General features: G+C 41.3%; 1 protein-coding gene across 3 annotated transcripts in view; it reads right to left on the reverse strand.

Annotated features, from left to right (window-relative positions):
* Positions 1-19,449, reverse strand: part of CACNA2D3 (calcium voltage-gated channel auxiliary subunit alpha2delta 3) — an 879,694-nt gene that overhangs the window by 219,230 nt on the left and 641,015 nt on the right. For all 3 annotated transcript variants that reach the window (XM_060402372.1, XM_060402371.1, XM_042236061.1), the window contains exon 14: positions 12,650-12,667. In XM_060402372.1, coding sequence (XP_060258355.1) covers positions 12,650-12,667 — 18 coding nt within the window. The remainder of the gene's footprint in view (positions 1-12,649; positions 12,668-19,449) is intronic.

Here is a 19,449-nt window from a genome sequence, read left to right on the forward strand (position 1 = left end):
AGTCGCTCAGTCATGTCTGATTCTTTGCAACCCCAGGAACTACAGCACGCCAGGCCTCCCTGTCCATCACCAATTCCTGGAGTCCACACAAACCCACGTCCATTGAGTTGGTGATGACATCCATCCAACTATCTCATCCTCTGTTGCCCCCTTCTTCTCCTGTGCCCAATCCCTCCCAGCATCAGGATCTTTTCCAATGAGTCAGTGCTTCGCATGAGGGGGCCAAAGTATTGGAGTTTCAGCTTTAGCATCAGTCCTTCCAATGAACACCCAGGACTGATCTCCTTTAGAATGGACTGGCTGGATCTCCTTGTGGTCCAAGGGACTCTCAAGAGTCTTCTCCAACACCACAGTTCAAAAACATCAATTCTTCGGCACTCAGCTTTCTTTATAGTCCAACTTTCACATCCATACATGACCACTGGAAAAACCAGAGCCTTGACTAGACGGATCTTTGTTGGCAAAGTAATGTCTTTGCTTTTTAATATGCTGTCTAGGTTGGTCATAACTTTCCTTCCAAGGAGTAAGCGTCTTTTAATTTTATGGATGCAGTCACCATCTGCAGTGATTTTGGGGCCCAGAAAAATTAAGTCAGCCACTGTTTCCTCATCTATTTGCCATGAAGTGATGGGACTGGATGCCATGATCTTAGTTTTCTGAATGTTGAGCTTTAAGCCAACTTTTTCACTCTCCTCTTTCACTTTCATCAAGAGGCTCTTTAGTTCTTCTTCACTTTCTGCCATAAGGGTGGTGTCATTTGCATATCTGAAGTTATTGATATTTCTCCTGGCAATCTTTATTCCAGCTTGTGCTTCTTCCAATCCAGCATTTCTCATGATGTACACTGCATAAAAGTTAAATAAGCAGGGTGACAATATACAGCCTTGACGCACTCCTCTTCCTATTTGGAACCAGTCTGTTGTTCCATGTCCAGTTCTAACTGTTGCTTCCTGTCCTGCATACAGGTTTCTCAAGAGGCAGGTCAGGGGCTCTGGTATTCCACTCTCTTTCAGAATTTTCCACAGTTTATTGTGATCCACACAGTCAAAGGCTTTGGCATAGTCAATAAAGCAGAAATAGATGTTTTTCTGGAACTCTCTTGCTTTTTCCATGATCCAGCTGATGCTGGATTTCTGCCATTAGGCTGGTATCATCTGCATATTTGAGACTGTTGTTATTTTTCCCAGCAATCTTGATTCCAGCTTGTGATTCACCCAGTCCAGCATTTCACATGATGTATTCTGAATGTAAGTTAAATAAGCTGGTTGACAATAGAAAGCCTTGATGTACCCTTTTTCCAATTTCGAACCAGTCCATTGTTCCATGTCTGGTTCTAACTATTGCTTCTTGACCTGCATACAGAGACAGGCATGGTGATTGGGTATTCCCATCTCTAACAAGTTTCCAGTTTGTTGTGATTCATACGGTCGAAATTTTTCACATAGTCAATGAAGCAGAAGTAGATGTTTTTCTGAAATTCCCTTGCTTTCTCTCTGATCCAACAGATGTTGGCAATTTGGCCTCTGGTTCCTCTGCCTTTTTTAAATCCAGCTTGTACATCTGGATGTTCTCAGCTCATGTACTGTTGAAGCTTAGCTTGAAGGATTTTGAGCATTACCTTCCTAGCATGTGAAGTGAGCACAACTGTATGGCAGTTTGTACATTTTTTGGTACTGCCCTTCTTTGGGATTGGAATGAAAACTGACCTTTCACAGTATGGCTACTGCTGAGTTTTACAAATTTGCTGGCATACTGAGTGCAGCACTTTAACAGCATCATCTTTTAGGATCTGAAAAAGTAGAGCTGGAATTCCATGACTTCCACTAGCTTTGTGTGTAGTAATGGTTCCTAAAGTTTACTTGACTTCACACTTCAGGATGTCTGGCTCTAAGTGAATGATCACACCATCATGGTTATCTAGGTCATTATGACCTTTTTCATACAGGTTTTCTGTTAGGTCCTTGCCATTTCTGTCCTTTTATGTGACCATCTTTGCATGAAATGTTCCCTTCGTATCTTCAATTTTCTTGAAGAGATCTCCAGTCTCTCCCATTCGTTTTCCTCTATTTCTTTGCACTGTTCACTTAAGTAGGCTTTCTTTTTCTTTTTTTTTTTTTTACTTTATTTTACTTTACAATACTGTATTGGTTTTGCCATACATGGACATGAATCCACCACAGGTGTACATGCGTTCCCAAAAATGAACCCCTCTCCCACCTCCCTCCCTATAACATCTCTCTGGGTCATCCCCGTGCACCAGCCCCAAGCATCCTGTATCCTGCATCGGACATAGACTGGTGATTCGTTTCTTACATGATAGTATACATGTTTCAATGCCATTCTCCCAAATTATCCCACCCTCTCCCTTTCCCTCTGAGTCCAAAAGTCTGCCCTACACGTCTGTGTCTCTTTTGCTGTCTTGCATACAGGGTCATCATTACCATCTTTCTAAATTCCATGTATATGTGTTAGTATACTGTATTGGTGTTTTTCTTCCTGGCTTACTTCACTCTGTATAATCGGCTCCAGTTTCATCCATCTCATTAGAACTGATTCAAATGTATTCTTTTTAATGGCTGAGTAATACTCCATTGTGTATACATACCACAGCTTTCTTATCCATTCATCTGCTGATGGACATCTAGGTTGCTTCCATGTCCTGGCTATTATAAAAAGTGCTGCGATGAACACTGGGGTACATGTGTCTTTCAATTCTGGTTTCCTCAGTGTGTGTGCCCAGCAGTGGGATTGCTGGGTCATAAGGCAGTTCTATTTGCAATTTTTTAAGGAATCTCCACACTGTTCTCCATAGTTGCTGTACTAGTTTGCATTCCCACCAACAGTGTAGGAGGATTCCCTTTTCTCCACACCCTCTCCAGCATTTATTACTTGCAGACTTTTGGATTGCAGACATTCTGACTGGTGTGAAGTGGTACCTCATTGTGGTTTTGATTTGCATTTCTCTAATAATGAGTGATGTTGAGCATCTTTTCATGTATTTGTTAGCCATCCATATGTCTTCTTTGGAGAAATGTCTATTTAGTTCTTTGGCCCATTTTTTGATTGGGTCATTTATTTTTCTGGAATTGAGCTGCATGAGTTGCTTGTATATTTTTGAGATTAGTTGTTTGTCAGTTGCTTCATTTGCTATTATTTTCTCCCATTCAGAAGGCTGTCTTTTCACCTTGCTTGTATTTTCCTTTGTTGTGCAGAAGCTTTTAATTTTAATTAGATCCTATTTGTTTATTTTTGCTTTTATTTCCAGAATTCTGGGGGGTGGATCATAGAGGATCCTGCTGTGATTTATGTCGGAGAGTGTTTTGCCTATGTTCTCCTCTAGGTGTTTTATACTTTCTGGTCTTACATTTAGATCTTTAATCCATTTTGAGTTTATTTTTGTGTGTGGTATTAGAAAGTGATCTAGTTTCATTCTTTTACAAGTGGTTGACCAGTTTAAGTAGGCTTTCTTACTCAACTGAATGCAGAGTTCCAGAGAACAGCAAGTCTTCAAACTTCACCACAAAAATAATCATAAAAGCAAGCTAAGATATAATCTAAGACCAAATTCGTGCTAAAGGTTAATACAGCAAAGTTACTGAACTCCGCAGCTGGAAGCAAAGCTGGGGTTTCCGTAGAGCCTATGAACTCTAAGGGCAGAAGCTGGGAATGGCTCCTCTCTTTATCCACAGCATGACACATGGAGCCTGGTATGTAAGAAGTGTTCAGCAAATGATCCTTGAATGAATTTATTTTAATCCTGACCTTTTATTTATTTTATAAAGGAAGCTCAGAGAGGAAAATGAGTTACTGAGAATTGGTACCAGAGTCCGAACACGACTCTGGCCTAGCGTTATCCATTTTATATTGTACATCCTCTGCTTGCTCTTGCCACCTTCTCTTCGGGTATCTTGCCTGCGAAAATGAGGTCAAACTTAGACTGTAACGAGGGTCTGGGAGGCTGGTACCTGTGTGCCGTTGCTGCTGATAGGGGCAAAAGTTTTATGACATCACAGAGGTAAGGAAAAAGGACTTTTAAAAAATAGTTTAGTTGAACATTATGATTTCCTTGGAAAGAAACACAGGAGAAATGAGCTACAGAAGCAAATAGGCCTGAATTATCTCTGAACAAATAACTCAAATCTGTTGAGTCATTTTGTATTTATTCATCTTTCCTTCTATCTATCCACCTACCTATCCACCCAGTCATGTTCTATTTCCAAACTTGCCTTGCTATTACTGAACATTGCTTTAAACATTTAACATCTATATAGCCCTAAATTTAACCCTGGTGAAGTGTCTACAAGCCATCTTATAGTTGGATCAATTAAAGATAAAGGGGATGGTACCTTGCTCTAGGTCACAAAAGGTAGCAGGGTGCAGGTTTGTGCCTTGGCTGACCTGAAACTAAAGTCCCGAGCAAATCATTCTGCCCTCAGCCTCCTGTTTTCAGGGTACAAAGACAAATGATGTTCTGCCTTAAGGATCTTGGAGTGTGGTAAAAGAGGCAACCAAGCAACTCATCCCTAAAAGGAGTAACTCCAAGAGTCTGGGGGAAGATTAAATAGAATTATGGATGTAAAGCACCTAATACAGTGCCTGACACATCCAATAAGTACAACTGATCTCGTAACAACCATGCCAGGTTAGGGAGAGAAGTCCTTAAGCTTTTCTGAAATCCATCCACTGCTCTCCCAAACTTGAACTTCATCTATCTCTGCATTCAAAGTACATACACAAAATATTTAAAAACTTTCTCCTTTATCCCATGATATAGATAACATGCTTTAGAAAGTAGTTCAAGGTGGTGGTAGTTGGCACTGCAAATATTAAAGAAGGCAGGGAATGATGCACAATGGGAAGGAAATTGTTAGAGAGGAAGGAGGTCAGGAACGAAAGGAGAGATGCGTCAGAAGCACCCAGCCAAATCATCTAATGTGTCCCAGCCCTGGGCAAACACGGATGGGTCCAATCCAAGCACATAGGGCTCATGATTCAGCGAGTGGTTCAATTCCATTAGTCATTTCTGGAAAAAGAAAGTCCATACCATGGCATTAGTCCTTTGCCTGACATTTTTCTACCTCATGAAACTAGGATGGGTTTTCCAAAATCCTTCCAGCTAATTTGAATGGATAAACATCTAACTTTCTGCTTTTGGACTTCTCAGTAGTTTTGTTGTACATGATTGCACAATTGCTCCAATTTACCCCAGAGGGTCATTTCAGTTGAATCCTTTGGCACGAGATGTGTGGAAGCTTGCACAGAGCCATCCCTCCAGTTCTCACGGAACTGGGCTGTATTGGGGTTTGTAGTGGATATATACCCATTAATTGGGGGTGTGACCTGGGAATAATGTGACAGGAAAAAGGATCAGGGGGCTGAACTATGATCAGATCAACAAATACGTGATTTTAACAATAAAAAAAAAACTGAAAAGGCAAACCAGTTTTCCAACTTTAATATGCAGAAACAATAAAAGTAGACAAATTTTGTTGGTGCAGATTAGAATTGTTTGTATCAAAAAATTATGTCCAAAAAGTGACGAAAATAAAGGCTATGTCCATGAGTATACAGTGCAAGTATATGTTTTCTCTAGAGTAAGTCACAAGAATGACCTACTACACCTGCCACTCAGGAAATCCCCTAAAGTGAAGAACTATAGAGTCATTCTGAAGAACAGAATGGGAAAGACTAGAGATCTCTTCAAGAATATTAGAGATACCAAGGGAACATTTCATGCAAAGATGGGCTCGATAAAGGACAGAAATGGTATGGACCTAACAGAAGCAGAAGATATTAAGAAGAGGTGGCAAGAATACACGGAAGAACTGTACAAAAAAGATCTTCATGACCCAGATAATCATGATGATGTGATCACTAACATAGAGCCAGACATCTTGGAATGTGAAGTCAAGTGGGCCTTAGGAAGCATCACTATGAACAAAGCTAATGGAGGTGATGGAATTACAGTGGAGCTATTTCAAATCCTGAAAGATGATGCTGTGAAAGTGCTGCACTCAATATGCCAGCACATTTGGAAAACTCAGCAGTGGCCACAGGACTGGAAAAGGTCAGTTTTCATTCCAATCACAAAGAAAGGCAATGCCAAAGAATGCTCAAACTACCACACAATTGCACTCATCTCACATGCCAGTAAAGTAATGCTCAAAATTCTCCAAGCCAGCCTTCAGCAACACGTGAACCATGAACTCCCTGATGTTCAAGCTGGTTTTAGAAAAGGCAGAGGAACCAGAGATCAAATTGCCAACATCCACTGGGTCATGGAAAAAGCAAGAGAGTTCCAGAAAAACATCTATTTCTGTTTTATTGACTATGCCAAAGCCTTTGACTGTGTGGATCACAATAAACTGTGAACAATTCTGAGAGAGATGGGAATACCAGACCACCTAACCTGCCTCTTGAGAAACCTGTATGCAGGTCAGGAAGCAACAGTCAAAACTGGACATGGAACAACAGACTGGTTCCAAGTAGGAAAAGGAGTACATCAAGGCTGTATAATGTCACCCTGCTTATTTAACTTCTATGCAGAGTACATCATGAGAAACGCTGGATTGGAAGAAACACAAGCTGGAATAAAGATTGCTGGGAGAAATATCAATAACCTCAGATATGCAGATGACACCACCCTTATGGCAGAAAGTGAAGAGGAGCTAAAGAGCCTCTTGATGAAAGTAAAAGAGGAGAGCGAAGAAGTTGGCTTAAAGCTCAACATTCAGAAAACGAAGATCATGGCATCTGGTCCCATCACTTCATGGGAAATAGATGCGGAAACAGTGGAAACAGTGTCAGACTTTACTTTTTTGGGCTCCAAGATCACTGCAGATGATGACTGCAGCCATGAAATTAAAAGACGCTTACTCCTTGGAAGAAAAGTTATGATCAACCTAGACAGTATATTCAAAAGCAGAGACATTACTTTGCCGACTAAGGTCTGTCTAGTCAAGGCTATGGTTTTTCCTGCGGTCATGTATGGATGTGAGAGTTGGACTGTGAAGAAGGCTGAGTGCTGAAGAATTGATGCTTTTGAACTGTGGTGTTGGAGAAGACTCTTGAGAGTCCCTTGGACTGCAAGGAGATCCAACCAGTCCATTCTGAAGGAGATCAACCCTGGGATTTCTTTGGAAGGAATGATGCTGAAGCTGAAGCTCCAGTACTTTGGCCACCTCATGTGAAGAGCTGACTCATTGGAAAAGACTCTGATGCTGGGAGAGATTGGGGGCAGGAGGAGAAGGGGACGACCTAGGATGAGATGGCTGGATGGCATCACGGACTCGATGGATGTGAGTCTGAGTGAACTCCGGGAGATGGTGATGGACAGGGAGGCCTGGCGTGCTGCGATTCATGGGGTCACAAGGAGTTGGACACGACTGAGTGACTGAACTGAGCTGATACCAGTGTTTTAAAACCATTTAAGCTTTATTTGTATTGAATGTGTCTCTACTGAACAAGGCATGGACTAGCATTATCAGTAGTATTTCACTGAGTTAGGCATTCATCATGGGTGGGCCCTGGTAAGTGCTGCTCATGTACTTCTCTGTTGTCACTTTGTTCTTTTCCTTATTATAAAACACTGCATAAATGCTATAAAAGTTCAAATATATATGAAAATGGGTACAACTTGAACATTTTTTCCCAGATACACAAAAAAAGATATAAGGTTGTTTAAATTTAACAAATCATTTCCTCTAAATAAGAAATGCAAATAACATCCTGCTCCCAAAATAGAGCTCTCTGGTCGCCCATTAGCCCTTATGGGGCTTCAGCCAGAGCCCCAGTGCACTCTTCTGAGGGTCATTCCGCCATCAGGAAGCCAGGCACTTTTAATCTGAAGGTTTTGCATTCATTTCTTTATGGTCTCAAACACACAGTTTAACAGGGCCAGTGGGAAAGGGACCGGCCATGATTCGCATGAGGGCTTCCCAGGTGGCTCAGTTAAAGAATCCACTTTCAAAGCAGGAGACACAAGAGACTTGTGTTTGATCCCTGGGTGGGTAAGATCTCCTGGAGGAGGAGACAGCAACCCACTCCCGCATTCTTGTCTTGAAAAAGACTCCCATGGCTGTGAACCTTGCAAAGTTTCCCTCCTTTCACAGCAACAGGGCAGCTTCTCTGGAAAGCCATAGATACCCTCATACAGAACTACCACAAAGAATAAATGCTTAGTTCTGTGATCATCATTATGGTGGAACAATATGTTGTAACTGAGATTTCCACAGAATCCATCACACTGACCATGGGGGGAGCTAAAGTGATTGGACTTGCTCCAGTTTCTACTTCCCTTGCCTTATTCACAAAATAAATCTACTAATTTAAGTTATAGCTCATTGTACTGCTACCATCTTTCCGACTCTTGAGTTTAGTCAATGTTAACAGCCCCAGCTTGAGAATGCATATAAAAGATGGCTGCATGTGTTCTTATAAGAGTAAATGATGAGGAAGAAAACAGAATTATCAAAACAAATATAATAGCTTACACAGAAAGCCAGTCAAGGTAAAAGCAAATGAGTCATAAACCAGACCCAAACGTAAATAGCTATCACCTCTCCATTTTGCACTTCATTTGCATCCATTTGGCCGCTTATATAACTGTAATGAAACACTAAAATCACTAGACCTACAGTTCTCTGAAAACAGCAGCTTTGCAAACTTTCAATTTTCTATTTTCAATGACAAGTCAACATTTCAAAGTGCAGAAGTTAAATGAGACAAGGAATGAGAAATGATGCTCCACAATTGCTGAAATCTGATTACACTGAGATAAGAGCTGGCCAAATTCTACTTGCATGAGTTTATACCTAAAGAACAAGACGAAAGAAAGGAAGAAAGGAAAGAAGTCTTTAGATAAATGATTGCTTCCATTTATTCCTCCTAAATACAATATAAACAAGGATATAAAGAAAATGCAAATGAATTCAGGATCCCATTTACACTTAGGGGAAGAGATTAATAAAGCAGTCCCATCCTGAAAGAAAAACCAAAAATCGACCCTCATTTAAGAAGTTAATTTATGCACTCCTGAGTCCTCATACAAGTTAAGCAGCACAGAATATCACAGCAGGCATAGAACAACAGATCTCAAACCCTGCTGTGTTTGTTCAAGAAGGCAAGTTAAGCTATTCCTAACAGGAAACAAAACACATGGTCTGGCTATTAAACAGGGATCGTTTTGCCATACTGTATAGCTCTGACTCCATCAACTGCTGTTCCAAACAGGATTAGAGATGTGGTTTTCTTTAACTATGGTTTTGAGAAAAATGCTTATGCTTGCTCTGAATTTTGAAGCCTATGTTAACTAATATGATGCCAGGCAAGACACAGGGTACCTTCAAGACCTTCAAGACACTGTCTGTGAGAAAGTCCAAATTTGTGTAAAGACAACACAAAATGAAGGGGAAAGGTGCACCTGTATTGAAAAGTTAATCACATAAACAGCCAAATTTGAAATGCCCCCAAAGCATTTATTTTAAGTATTCAAGGCTCCATGTTATAGAGATTAAGTTAATCACACAGTGAAAAACTGATGTCTAGTTCCTATAGACAGAACCTACTTAGATGAATATGCAGTTTGAAAACTGGACTGTTTTTGTGACTACTGAATATACATTTGCAAACAACTCTGGGCAATTCTGTTATTATTATAAAATGGAATCTCCCAGACATTTTCGTAGACATCAATAATCATATAAGAGAAAAAATGCAAACTGTTGTACTGTTCTACAAAATATGGACCTTTTAACTCAAGAACAATGTACCCAAAGGAGAAAGTGGTTCAATTTTCACTAAAAAGAACAGATTTGTATTGGCCTGAAGGCTTCAGGTCTGTATTGCTAAATGTTTTTTAACCAAGACTTCAGGACACTGCCTATGTATTTGGTGAAAATATTTACTGATCAAGTGTATAACCAGTTAGTATAATATCACTCCTACTTTGTATTAAGGGTTAAAATTTATAGAATCTAGAAATTATCTCAGAGGTGTTTAAGAATCACAGGAAAAATAAAACCTTTTTTTTGTGTGTTTATGTGCAAACCATTGTTCTAGAAAATAGCCAAAAGGGCTAGAATATTTGTAAAACTCTCAAATTATTAGAATTACAAAAATGATAATTTATAGACAACAATCATTAATTACTGCTACACATAAGAGGGATATCCAAATGGGACATTTTTAGTTGTAGATCAGCCAAGAGATTAAAATAAGCATGTTTACAGAGACATAACTATTTAAAATATTTATAGAGAAAACAGTTGCAGATGATTCAAAGAGAGATTCCAACAAAAACACAGCACAAATGCAGACACCATATGGTTCAACGTATGCACTCATGACCTCATGTGAAAAGCCGGCCAAAGACACAGCAGCTGGAGATACCTCCCTTTTACCCCCAGAACAACAAACTCTTGGGTTTGGAAGGGACTAATTATAATCATGTACATGGATGAGTGAAACCTATGGGTAATGTCAAAATCTTCAGAAAGAAATGTCTCAAAACAATTGTTTCTGAAAGCCTTTGCTTTGTTGGGTTTCAAATGCAGTCTCCCTTTCTTTCTGACTCCATCTAGGCAATTCAGGCAGGTGATACACAGTTTTAATGAAACAAGAGAAGCATCACATTCTTTCTGGGCTCTTTTGTCATATCTTGACAATTCATTAGCAAGATAATTATTTGAGGGGAACTGATGCTTGTAAGAACTTTCTACCAAAAGCCTTTGGTAACACTAGGGAGGGGAAGGGAAGGAATGTGAGGGGCAGGGATGCTCATACTAATCTGTTGAGACTAGTGGTCCTGAAGGGGAATGCTTTCTGTCTGCAATGTGCCTCTCTTCAACCCACCTCATCTTCCAGCCTAGATCCCCAAGGATTACAGTCAAACTCCTCCAAAGAACTGAACTGCCCAGAAACTATCCAAAGAGTTCTGAAATCATTTCACACAAGATCCCTCTAATTTTTTGCTTAAAATAAATACCTTTCTCTATCTTAATTGAAACAAGACAGTTTGTAGCCACAGTGAAGAAGGGAAGGCAGGGTTATTTTTTGTCATCCAGGGCTGCAGAACAAGTCTATTGGGCAGTATAACATCTTTGGGACAGAGGAAAAGCCACTGGAGCATCTTCCTCACTTTCGAACTTTCTATGACCATAAATAATACTGTGTTTCACTTTGCAGGGCATGTGATGTGAGTCAAGATATGATGATAGAAGAAAAGAGTTATGAGCTAAGTGCTATTGAGAACTCATATGGCCCAGCAACATTTGTTATTACCATATTCTGCGCTGGTTTGTTTTGAACTTTGTTTTAAAATTCCATGGCTAATGACACTTCAAATTCATGAGGAATCTTTTACAACAGAATGCTTTTGTCTATGGATCAGTGAAAATTTGATGAATAAATACCAGTAAGTTGAGGCTAGTCCATTTTTAGATACTTAGTTTAAGTCTCTTTGCAAAGAAATTTCTAATGTGGGCAATTAAGCAAGCATAACCTATCAAAGATGCCAATCCTTCCAGATAATGTGGAATTCTGACCATATATTTACCCTAGAAGCTCTTGTTCTACTCAAATACTTTAACTTTTAATGAAGTGTTCAGTCCTTTTGTAATGGCACTGAAGTGTAATCAAACATCACCACAAGCCAAGTCACACACTAGCATGTCTTGCCTTGTTTAAATATCTCAAATGTATTTGAGTAACTGTGTAATGATTTCTAGGCCTCTGGTTGTCCATATGGTCTGAACAGACTGTCTTTTGTAGAGCAGTTGTGCTATCTTAGTGAGACAAAACCAAACCATCTCTGCTCCAAAGTGGAGAGCTTAGGAGGGTCAGATTAAGTTTCATGGTGGTGCCTTACCTCAACTCTTGAAACCACCTCACATCAGAGCCCCAGAAATTGCTCTGTTGCCTGAAAATCTTGCTTGCATTTATGAAATACACAGGAACAACACACCAAGCATCATGTGCTATGTACTCTGCCACAACTGTCCTTAGGATGCAGTGACAAGCCATGGATGATACGACAAAGCCAGCACTGCAGCCATAGGGAATCTTTCTGGACAGCAAACACGCTACATGGTGGCATCACATCATCTCAGACAGATAATGAGGACCAGCGAAAGGGTCTATGGGCAAGGACTCTGCTCTAATGCTCTCTGGGTGGTATGGGTATTGAGATAAGCAAGGTAGCTGTTGATTTTTCAATTAATGAAACTTAAGGGGAGTTTTACGGATTTGGCTTAAGAGCTCAGAAACTAAAATGATTACTGGGCCTTACTAATTATTCACATTATCTCCCTAGGAAAGTATCCCAGGGATGATCTGAAATGTTATGCTGGAAAGAATGTGACAAACTTATTCTTCAGCTATTATTTGAGAATTCTTAGCAGAATGGTCGAGCATAGATTCATCTCCAAACCACTGGCCACCAAAGGGCTTTCTGGTGGGATTCAGTTGGCAAAGGGCTAGTGGACAATCAAGTCTGTGGGTGTTTCTGCTCCTGTCCAACTTCAGGCTCCTGAAGTCCTAAGAGGAAAACCATTTCACTGGTCATGAATGACGCCGAACGCACAAGACCATGGAGGCATGCATGATTCATGAGTTCTGGGGATGACTGGAATGTGATGGAAAAGAGTTTTACCTTTTGTGCCTGAGGGAGCTGAAAAATAAGGAGAAAAAAGAAAAAAAAATCATTATATAAGAAGTGAAGATTAACTGTAAAACTTCATTTGGCTGTCATTGGCAAATGGAAGGACCAAAATGAGGAGAAAAAGAGGAAAATAACAACCAAAGCCAAGTCATTCCCTCATATACAGTTATGGTGTTGATGATTTCACCTGCTACCTTAATTCACAGTGTCAACAGATAATCTGTGACTTTGACAGTGCATGTATTGGGTAGTTTTTGGTAGCCTTCTGCAAAGCTGGACCTGAGGTTCTTCTGTCCCGTGATCAAAAGCACTAAGAAGTGCTTCCACAGGAACAGAGGGCAGTTCCTTCTTCCTATATGCCAACAGTTCTCCATTGCTGAGGGGCTGTCCAGAGACATGTGGGGCTGTCAAAACTTGGGACAGGGGAGGGAGTAAGAGCTACTGGCCTCTGGTGGGTAGAAACCAGGCATTCTGCTAAACTTCCTAGAATGCACAGAACAGCCCCCACTGCCATATGTAGTGGTAGAACTATACTGCCCATATGTCCACTGTGCCAAAGTTGAGAAGCTCTGCTGTACGTAGAGGCAAGACCATTTGAAGAATGTCGTTTAATTTAAAGTCAGTTTTTCTTGCTTTGTAGCACAGTAACTGTTCCCTTTATTGCTGGTTAAGGAAGCATGCACAAGAATTCATGCATATAAAGTAAGGCTGATACTCTAAGAACAATGAAAAGGCAGTCAGTCAATAAATAAGACAAGACATGATAGCTATGCCAATGGCACGGGGAAGGGACTGAGATTATAGGTATGTGGAGAAAGATTGAATATTTATGAGACATATTTATCTATTTTTCTACAGTGAGACTATTAAGCTGTGCTTTAATGTCATGGTGTTTGTAATTGCCATTACAGCATGCAGTGTTTCGAAAAGCAATTTTCTAATCTGGAATGGAATTAACATTATCCATATATTAAATACCAAATGTAAGAATTACATCATTTTCAAGTCTTTTCATAGAGACTAACATTTATCAAGTGTGAAATTCTCAGCCGGTACAGTGTTAAGGCCTTTATTTGTATCACCCCCCCCCCCCAAGTCACAATAACCCAATACTAGGTTCTCTTTATTATACTCATTTTACCGATGAGAAATACAATGACATTTAGACATTATACATGATGTTCCGTAGAAAGTAAATTTGAGGGCGGGGTTATCTGACTTTCAGTCCGTTTAGTTGCTCAGTTGTGTCTGACTCTTTGCGACCCCAAGTACTGCAGCACGCCAGGCTTCTCTGACCATTTGACTTTAGAATGTACAAATTCAATTCAACTCACATGTTAAAAATGGCCACAAACACTTGGGAATTATGACAACAAACTCTCTGTGTCTCTAGAGTTTGTAACACTGGAACTGCCAGAATATGAAAGACAACTAAACCAGGCAGCCTATGGTCTGAACCTCCTGCCTTTCCCATTCTTTTGTCCCTGTGAAGAATACTCTCTCTTTTCACAGACACTAAAACTGGGGCTTTCTTGAATCTATCATAAGGCCCTGCCCCGTGGATGGAGCCCAGTAAAAGATCAAAGGGATAAACTCAAACCAACACGGTGTCTTGTATCTCAGAGACTGCTCCAGAATGGTCCAGAGAATGTCCACAAAAGGCAGACCCCAACCTCCCAACAATCAATTTCCAAGCACTTTAATGCTGAAAGGTCTCTCAATTTAGGAAGACAGAAATATAACCATGATTTCTTGATTCCTTCCTCCTACTTATAGCTGCCACTATTAAAAAGGAAGCTCACATGTTTCTCCAGCACTTCTCAAGAGTGCAGAAATGTATCAAGAGGTGAGAAACTGAGCTTAAAATGAAGAGTCACTTAAATAAGAGTCTTAAATATTAAATATCTTTTTCACAACGTAAAAGAAACTTTGGAAATGCAAACATTAACAGAATGACAGATGTATGCTTCCTTAGGAAAGAATCTGTGTTGAATCACAGATGATATGAAATGCATTGGATAGTGATGAGAATTATAACTGTTTGATAAATTAAATACCAAAGTCAAGGCCTGCACAAATCGTGGGACTTGACGGGCCTCTTTAAAATGAGAGCTGCCCTTTCTCTCTCTCTTTCAGGTTTATCTTGGTGGAGCAGGAAACTCTTCATTTTGAGTCACCCATTTAAGCACAAGAGAAGAAATCCTGGGCAGGAAAATGAGAGACCAAGTTTTTGTGGTGATGTCCTCAGTTTGAGGCTGCCCTCAAGTTCTCCACAAAACATATATTTTCCTTAAGAAATAATTCATGAGAACAAAGAACAACTTTCCTACCAGAGCTTTTAAATAACATAAATTATAGCCTGCAATGCCACACACAGGTTGGACCTTGGAAAAGAAGCCTCAGAATAGAACACAGCAAATTGAGATGGGCTCACTGGCAGCTGCAGATGCTACTGACTGGGAGTCCACGCTCTTGATGACACATGGTTCACGCAACACTCACAGTGTACAGTGCTCTGACCCAGGAGCCAGACCAGTGGGACACTAGACTCACCCTGGCCTCTAGCTGGAGTCTTGAGACACATGCATTTTAGCCTTTGGTCAGAGTGCTTGTCTGTATAAATGGATGATCCAGGGAGGGCTGGGGAATGGGCCAGTTCTTAGATGGCAAAGAAGATTAGCTTCAAGAGTCACGTCTGACAGATTGGTAATGTATTTCCATAGGGCCACATTGAGAAAGATTTTGAAGTTATATTTTATGGAAAGAATGTTATAACCAATCAGCAATGTCTGTAGTGGGCTCAAAAAATAAGGAACAGCAAAGGATACTCCTGGACACAATGGTCTCTAAAGGTCTCATTGTACTTTTTCTTCGTAGTTCAGAGAATATCTGTAATATCTATGTGAGTTAGTTTAATGTCTCTCCTCTGCTACTTCACAAGCTCCATGAGGACATGAGGGAACCTGTTCTGTATGGCAGTCTCTATGCATTTCTCTGTAACTGTGACTGGTGCCCACCTGGTTAAAGAAAGTACCTTATTACTAGGGTATGACCAGGGTGGATGCCAGGAAAAGATAACTGGGTTAACTGACTGCAGTCTACACATTCACAAACACATACACCATGTTGATAATCCAAGATAATGGCTTACAAGAGAAAAAGGAATATTTCTGCCAGAGGATAATCCCCATACCCTTGATACAGACGTCTGCAGATATGTACATTGTCCCACTGACCCATGGATGTACAAAAAACTAGCCCAGGAATTTCCCATCCTCACTCAGCCTGAGGCAAGGCAACTTCTCTTTCTCAAGACCTCTTCTTCTCCAAAGTCAGTTTGTCAGGCATTGTCAACCAGGCTCCACCTTCCTATGTCTGTTTCTTCACTTACTCTTAATACTTCAGGATCTGCACAAGCAGCTTCAGATTCCTTCAGACCAAATGCCCCCTAACTGTATGACTTTATAACCAACTATTCACATCCTCTAGTCACTTTTTTAAAGGAAGCATAAAGAAAGAAGCTGTAGTATATGGTAGGCTCGCACATTCCCAGGGAAAATTCTTGGGGTGTAGAATGCATTTGTGGGACACTTCACACTCAAATCTGGAAGGACTGAGAATGTGCCATTCAAGAGAGTGACAGAGATAAAAGGAGAGGAACAGAAACAGCCTCTCTTGAGTGACCACTCCCAGTGCAGCAGTACTTGGCTAAGCACTTTACATCTTGAGCAGCTTTGGTCCTCACAGCAGACCTCTCTGGGTCATTTATTAGTATCAGTCTCATAGATGAGGAAATGGAGAATACTTAGTGTGGCTAAGAACTTTGCCAATGTCACCCACTGAGGAAATGCTGGAGCTGAAAGTCAGCTCAAAGTCGTATCTCTCTGCAGCCCTCACTTCTGCTTTACCTGTCAGGCTCAAAGTTTTGCTTCTCATGCAGACCAAAGGTGTTAGCGCCAACCCAAGATCTGGGGGGCCTCTCAGGCCGTTCCATCTGGGAGTCCCCCATATAAAGAAGGGGGAATGAGGAATTCCGGCACCCTCCTTACAGAAGAGTCTGGATGGAGAATGTAGCCTCCATGCTTCGCAGCATGTGGTGTACGATGTATGGCGCTGGCTAAGTCACTTCAGTCATGTCTGACCCTTTGTGACCCTATGGACTGCAGCCTGCCAGGATCCTCTGTCCATGGGATTCTCCAGGCAGGAATACTGGAGTGGGTTGCCATGCCCTCCTCCAGGGGATCTTCCCGATCCAAGGATCGAACCTGCATCTCATGTCTCCTGCAGTGGCAGGCAGGTTCTTTACCAGTAATGTCACCTTAGAAGCCCATGATGTATGGTGCAGCACAAATATTTACCTTGCCTTCTCCTATCACAGACATACTTGCCCTTCCCTCATTTCAGAATGTTCCCTCCTACCCGCCCTCCTTGTCCGGGGAACACCTGGTTGCCACTGTCTCAAAGAAGATCCTGTCTGACCTCTCCTATCAAATGTCATCAGCACACCACACACTGCCTATTCACAGCATAGTTACTGCTAGTTGCCGTAACTGCCACACTGCCCTTTTTGGGTAATGGAAATCCAGCTGTTAGCCAGGCTTAGCTAAACGATGCTGTTAGAACTGGGTGGGACTCAGTTGTGGTCAGTGAGATATCCATGCATATGGCTTTTCCAGATAGTACCCTTAAAAGGACGCCTTCTATCCTGCTGCCGGGAAGGTAGATGTCATTGCTGGTGCTTTACCAGTCCTTCTGGGCCATCAGGTTGTCCTGGGCGGAAACCACATGCTGCGGTGTTGACAACAGCAGTAATGGCAGTGATAATAGCCACGACACACCATCCATCATTCTAAGGGCTTTGTGTTTGCTTGTGTGCATGCTCAGTTGTGTCTGACCCTTTACTGAAAACTCGTGGAAACTTCATTAGGTACGTTCTATTATCACCCCAATTTTCCATGAAACTCCAAGGTCACATAGCCAGAGAGCAGCAAAGACAGTGCTTGAGTGGGGAGGCCAGTGAGAAGACTAGTGAATAATCTGAATGAGAGATGAAGGAGTTAGTGCTGGCAGTGGAGGGAGCAGGAAGTGGTCTGATTCTAGGTCTGAGACATGAGATGATGGACTGGCTGATAATATGAGAGAAGGAGAGACATCAAGGTTACATCTAAGACCTTTGGGCCACGTAAATTAAAAAAACAGAGCCTTAATGAGAAGATGAAAACTGTTCGAGAAGCATATTTGAGGAAAAAAAAAAGTTCCATTCTGTCTAAAACTGACAACTTGAGGATGTCTCCTGGACTTGCAAGCAGAGGTGCAGGATAGACAGCTTGAAGATGAGATTACCCAGGCAGGAGGGGGACCGAATTGTGGGGCAGTTTTAGAGAAGTGCATGCTAAGGTGAGCCGGGGAAAACAGTTGTAAGGAGCCCTCCTGGAAGTGGAAGAGATCCTAGTGGGTTTTGAGTCCCTAACGGTAAGTAAGTGTATTTCAAAAGCAAGTTCCTGCACTGAGGGGAAGGGGATGTTTTTGTTTTAACTCTTCTCGTTTACTTCACTTACATCACAGAGTCCCACTTAAGAGCCACAGCGGCAAGGGAGGGGACATTCATCACTCCAGCTGAACGGACTTCTGGAGTTGAGTGGACTCTTTTTTCAAAAATAAAACTCAATTAAAGATCAACTGATCAAAACAACACATTTACTATGAAATATGTAAAGACCAAATGGGACATAAAGTATTCTTCTGCCAACTGTATAAAAGAAAACGAAAAAGCCTGGTCTACATATGTTTATTTCATTTGTGAAACTGGCCCCTTGCCTGGGCCGTTATGAATGAGTGACAAATCCTTGTTTGCTGCAAAGGTTCCCTGCGCTCCCTCACTTCCCCCTCCCCCACTCTGTGCATGATGTTTACATTTATAATCCTCCTCCATTCTTCTTCATTAAGCAATGTTGATAAAGATTTCTACTCTTCTACATATCTGAGGAAGTTCTGTTCACTGGTTCAAACTCCAAAACCTACATAAGAAGCAGGTCTCTGATAAGCTAGGATACAGTGGTGGAGGTTCTGTCCACTTCCATCCACATCTGCCACCCCACGCTAAGCCACCGTTGTTGCTCATCCATCTCAGTTATACTCCGTCCCCTGATCCTTCCTCTATACTGCACTTAGAACAATCTAAAAGTATTATCCCAGTGCTTTGCTGGCCCTGCTGTCTAAGCCTCACTCACCTCAAAGCCTTCAACTGGCTATTTCTTGATTGGCTGAGGCTCTCCCACCATTCACTTTCCTGACACCCACTATTTTTTATTAGATTTCAGCTCTGAAGGCACCTCCTCTGACAGCAGTTCCTATTTCAACCCCAAGTCTTTCTATAAATGAAAAGTGAAAGTGAAGTCGCTCAGTTGTGGCTGACTCTTTGAGACCCTGTGGACTGTAGCCCACCAGGCTCCTCCATCCATGGTATTTTCCAGGCAGGAATACTGGAGTAGGTTGCCATTTCTTTTTCCAGTGGATCTTCCTGACCTGGGGGATTGAACCTGGGTCTCCTACTTTGCAGCAGACTCTTTACCGTCTGAGCCACAGGGAAGTTCTGTAGTCTTTCTATGAAATCATCTTATTTATTCCAGTCTTAAGATTTATTGCATTCTATAATCTTCTTTATTATTATTATTTTACTTCTCTACATAGAACCCAAGATCCATCTAGGGGCCACATAAATAAAAAATTTATTCATCATTGTATCACCAGGAACTAGACCTGTACCATACCTGGCCCTTAGTAAGAATTCA

The sequence above is a fragment of the Ovis aries genome, chromosome 19 (assembly GCF_016772045.2).
Source record: "Ovis aries strain OAR_USU_Benz2616 breed Rambouillet chromosome 19, ARS-UI_Ramb_v3.0, whole genome shotgun sequence".
In the NCBI taxonomy this organism is placed as follows: domain Eukaryota; kingdom Metazoa; phylum Chordata; class Mammalia; order Artiodactyla; family Bovidae; genus Ovis; species Ovis aries.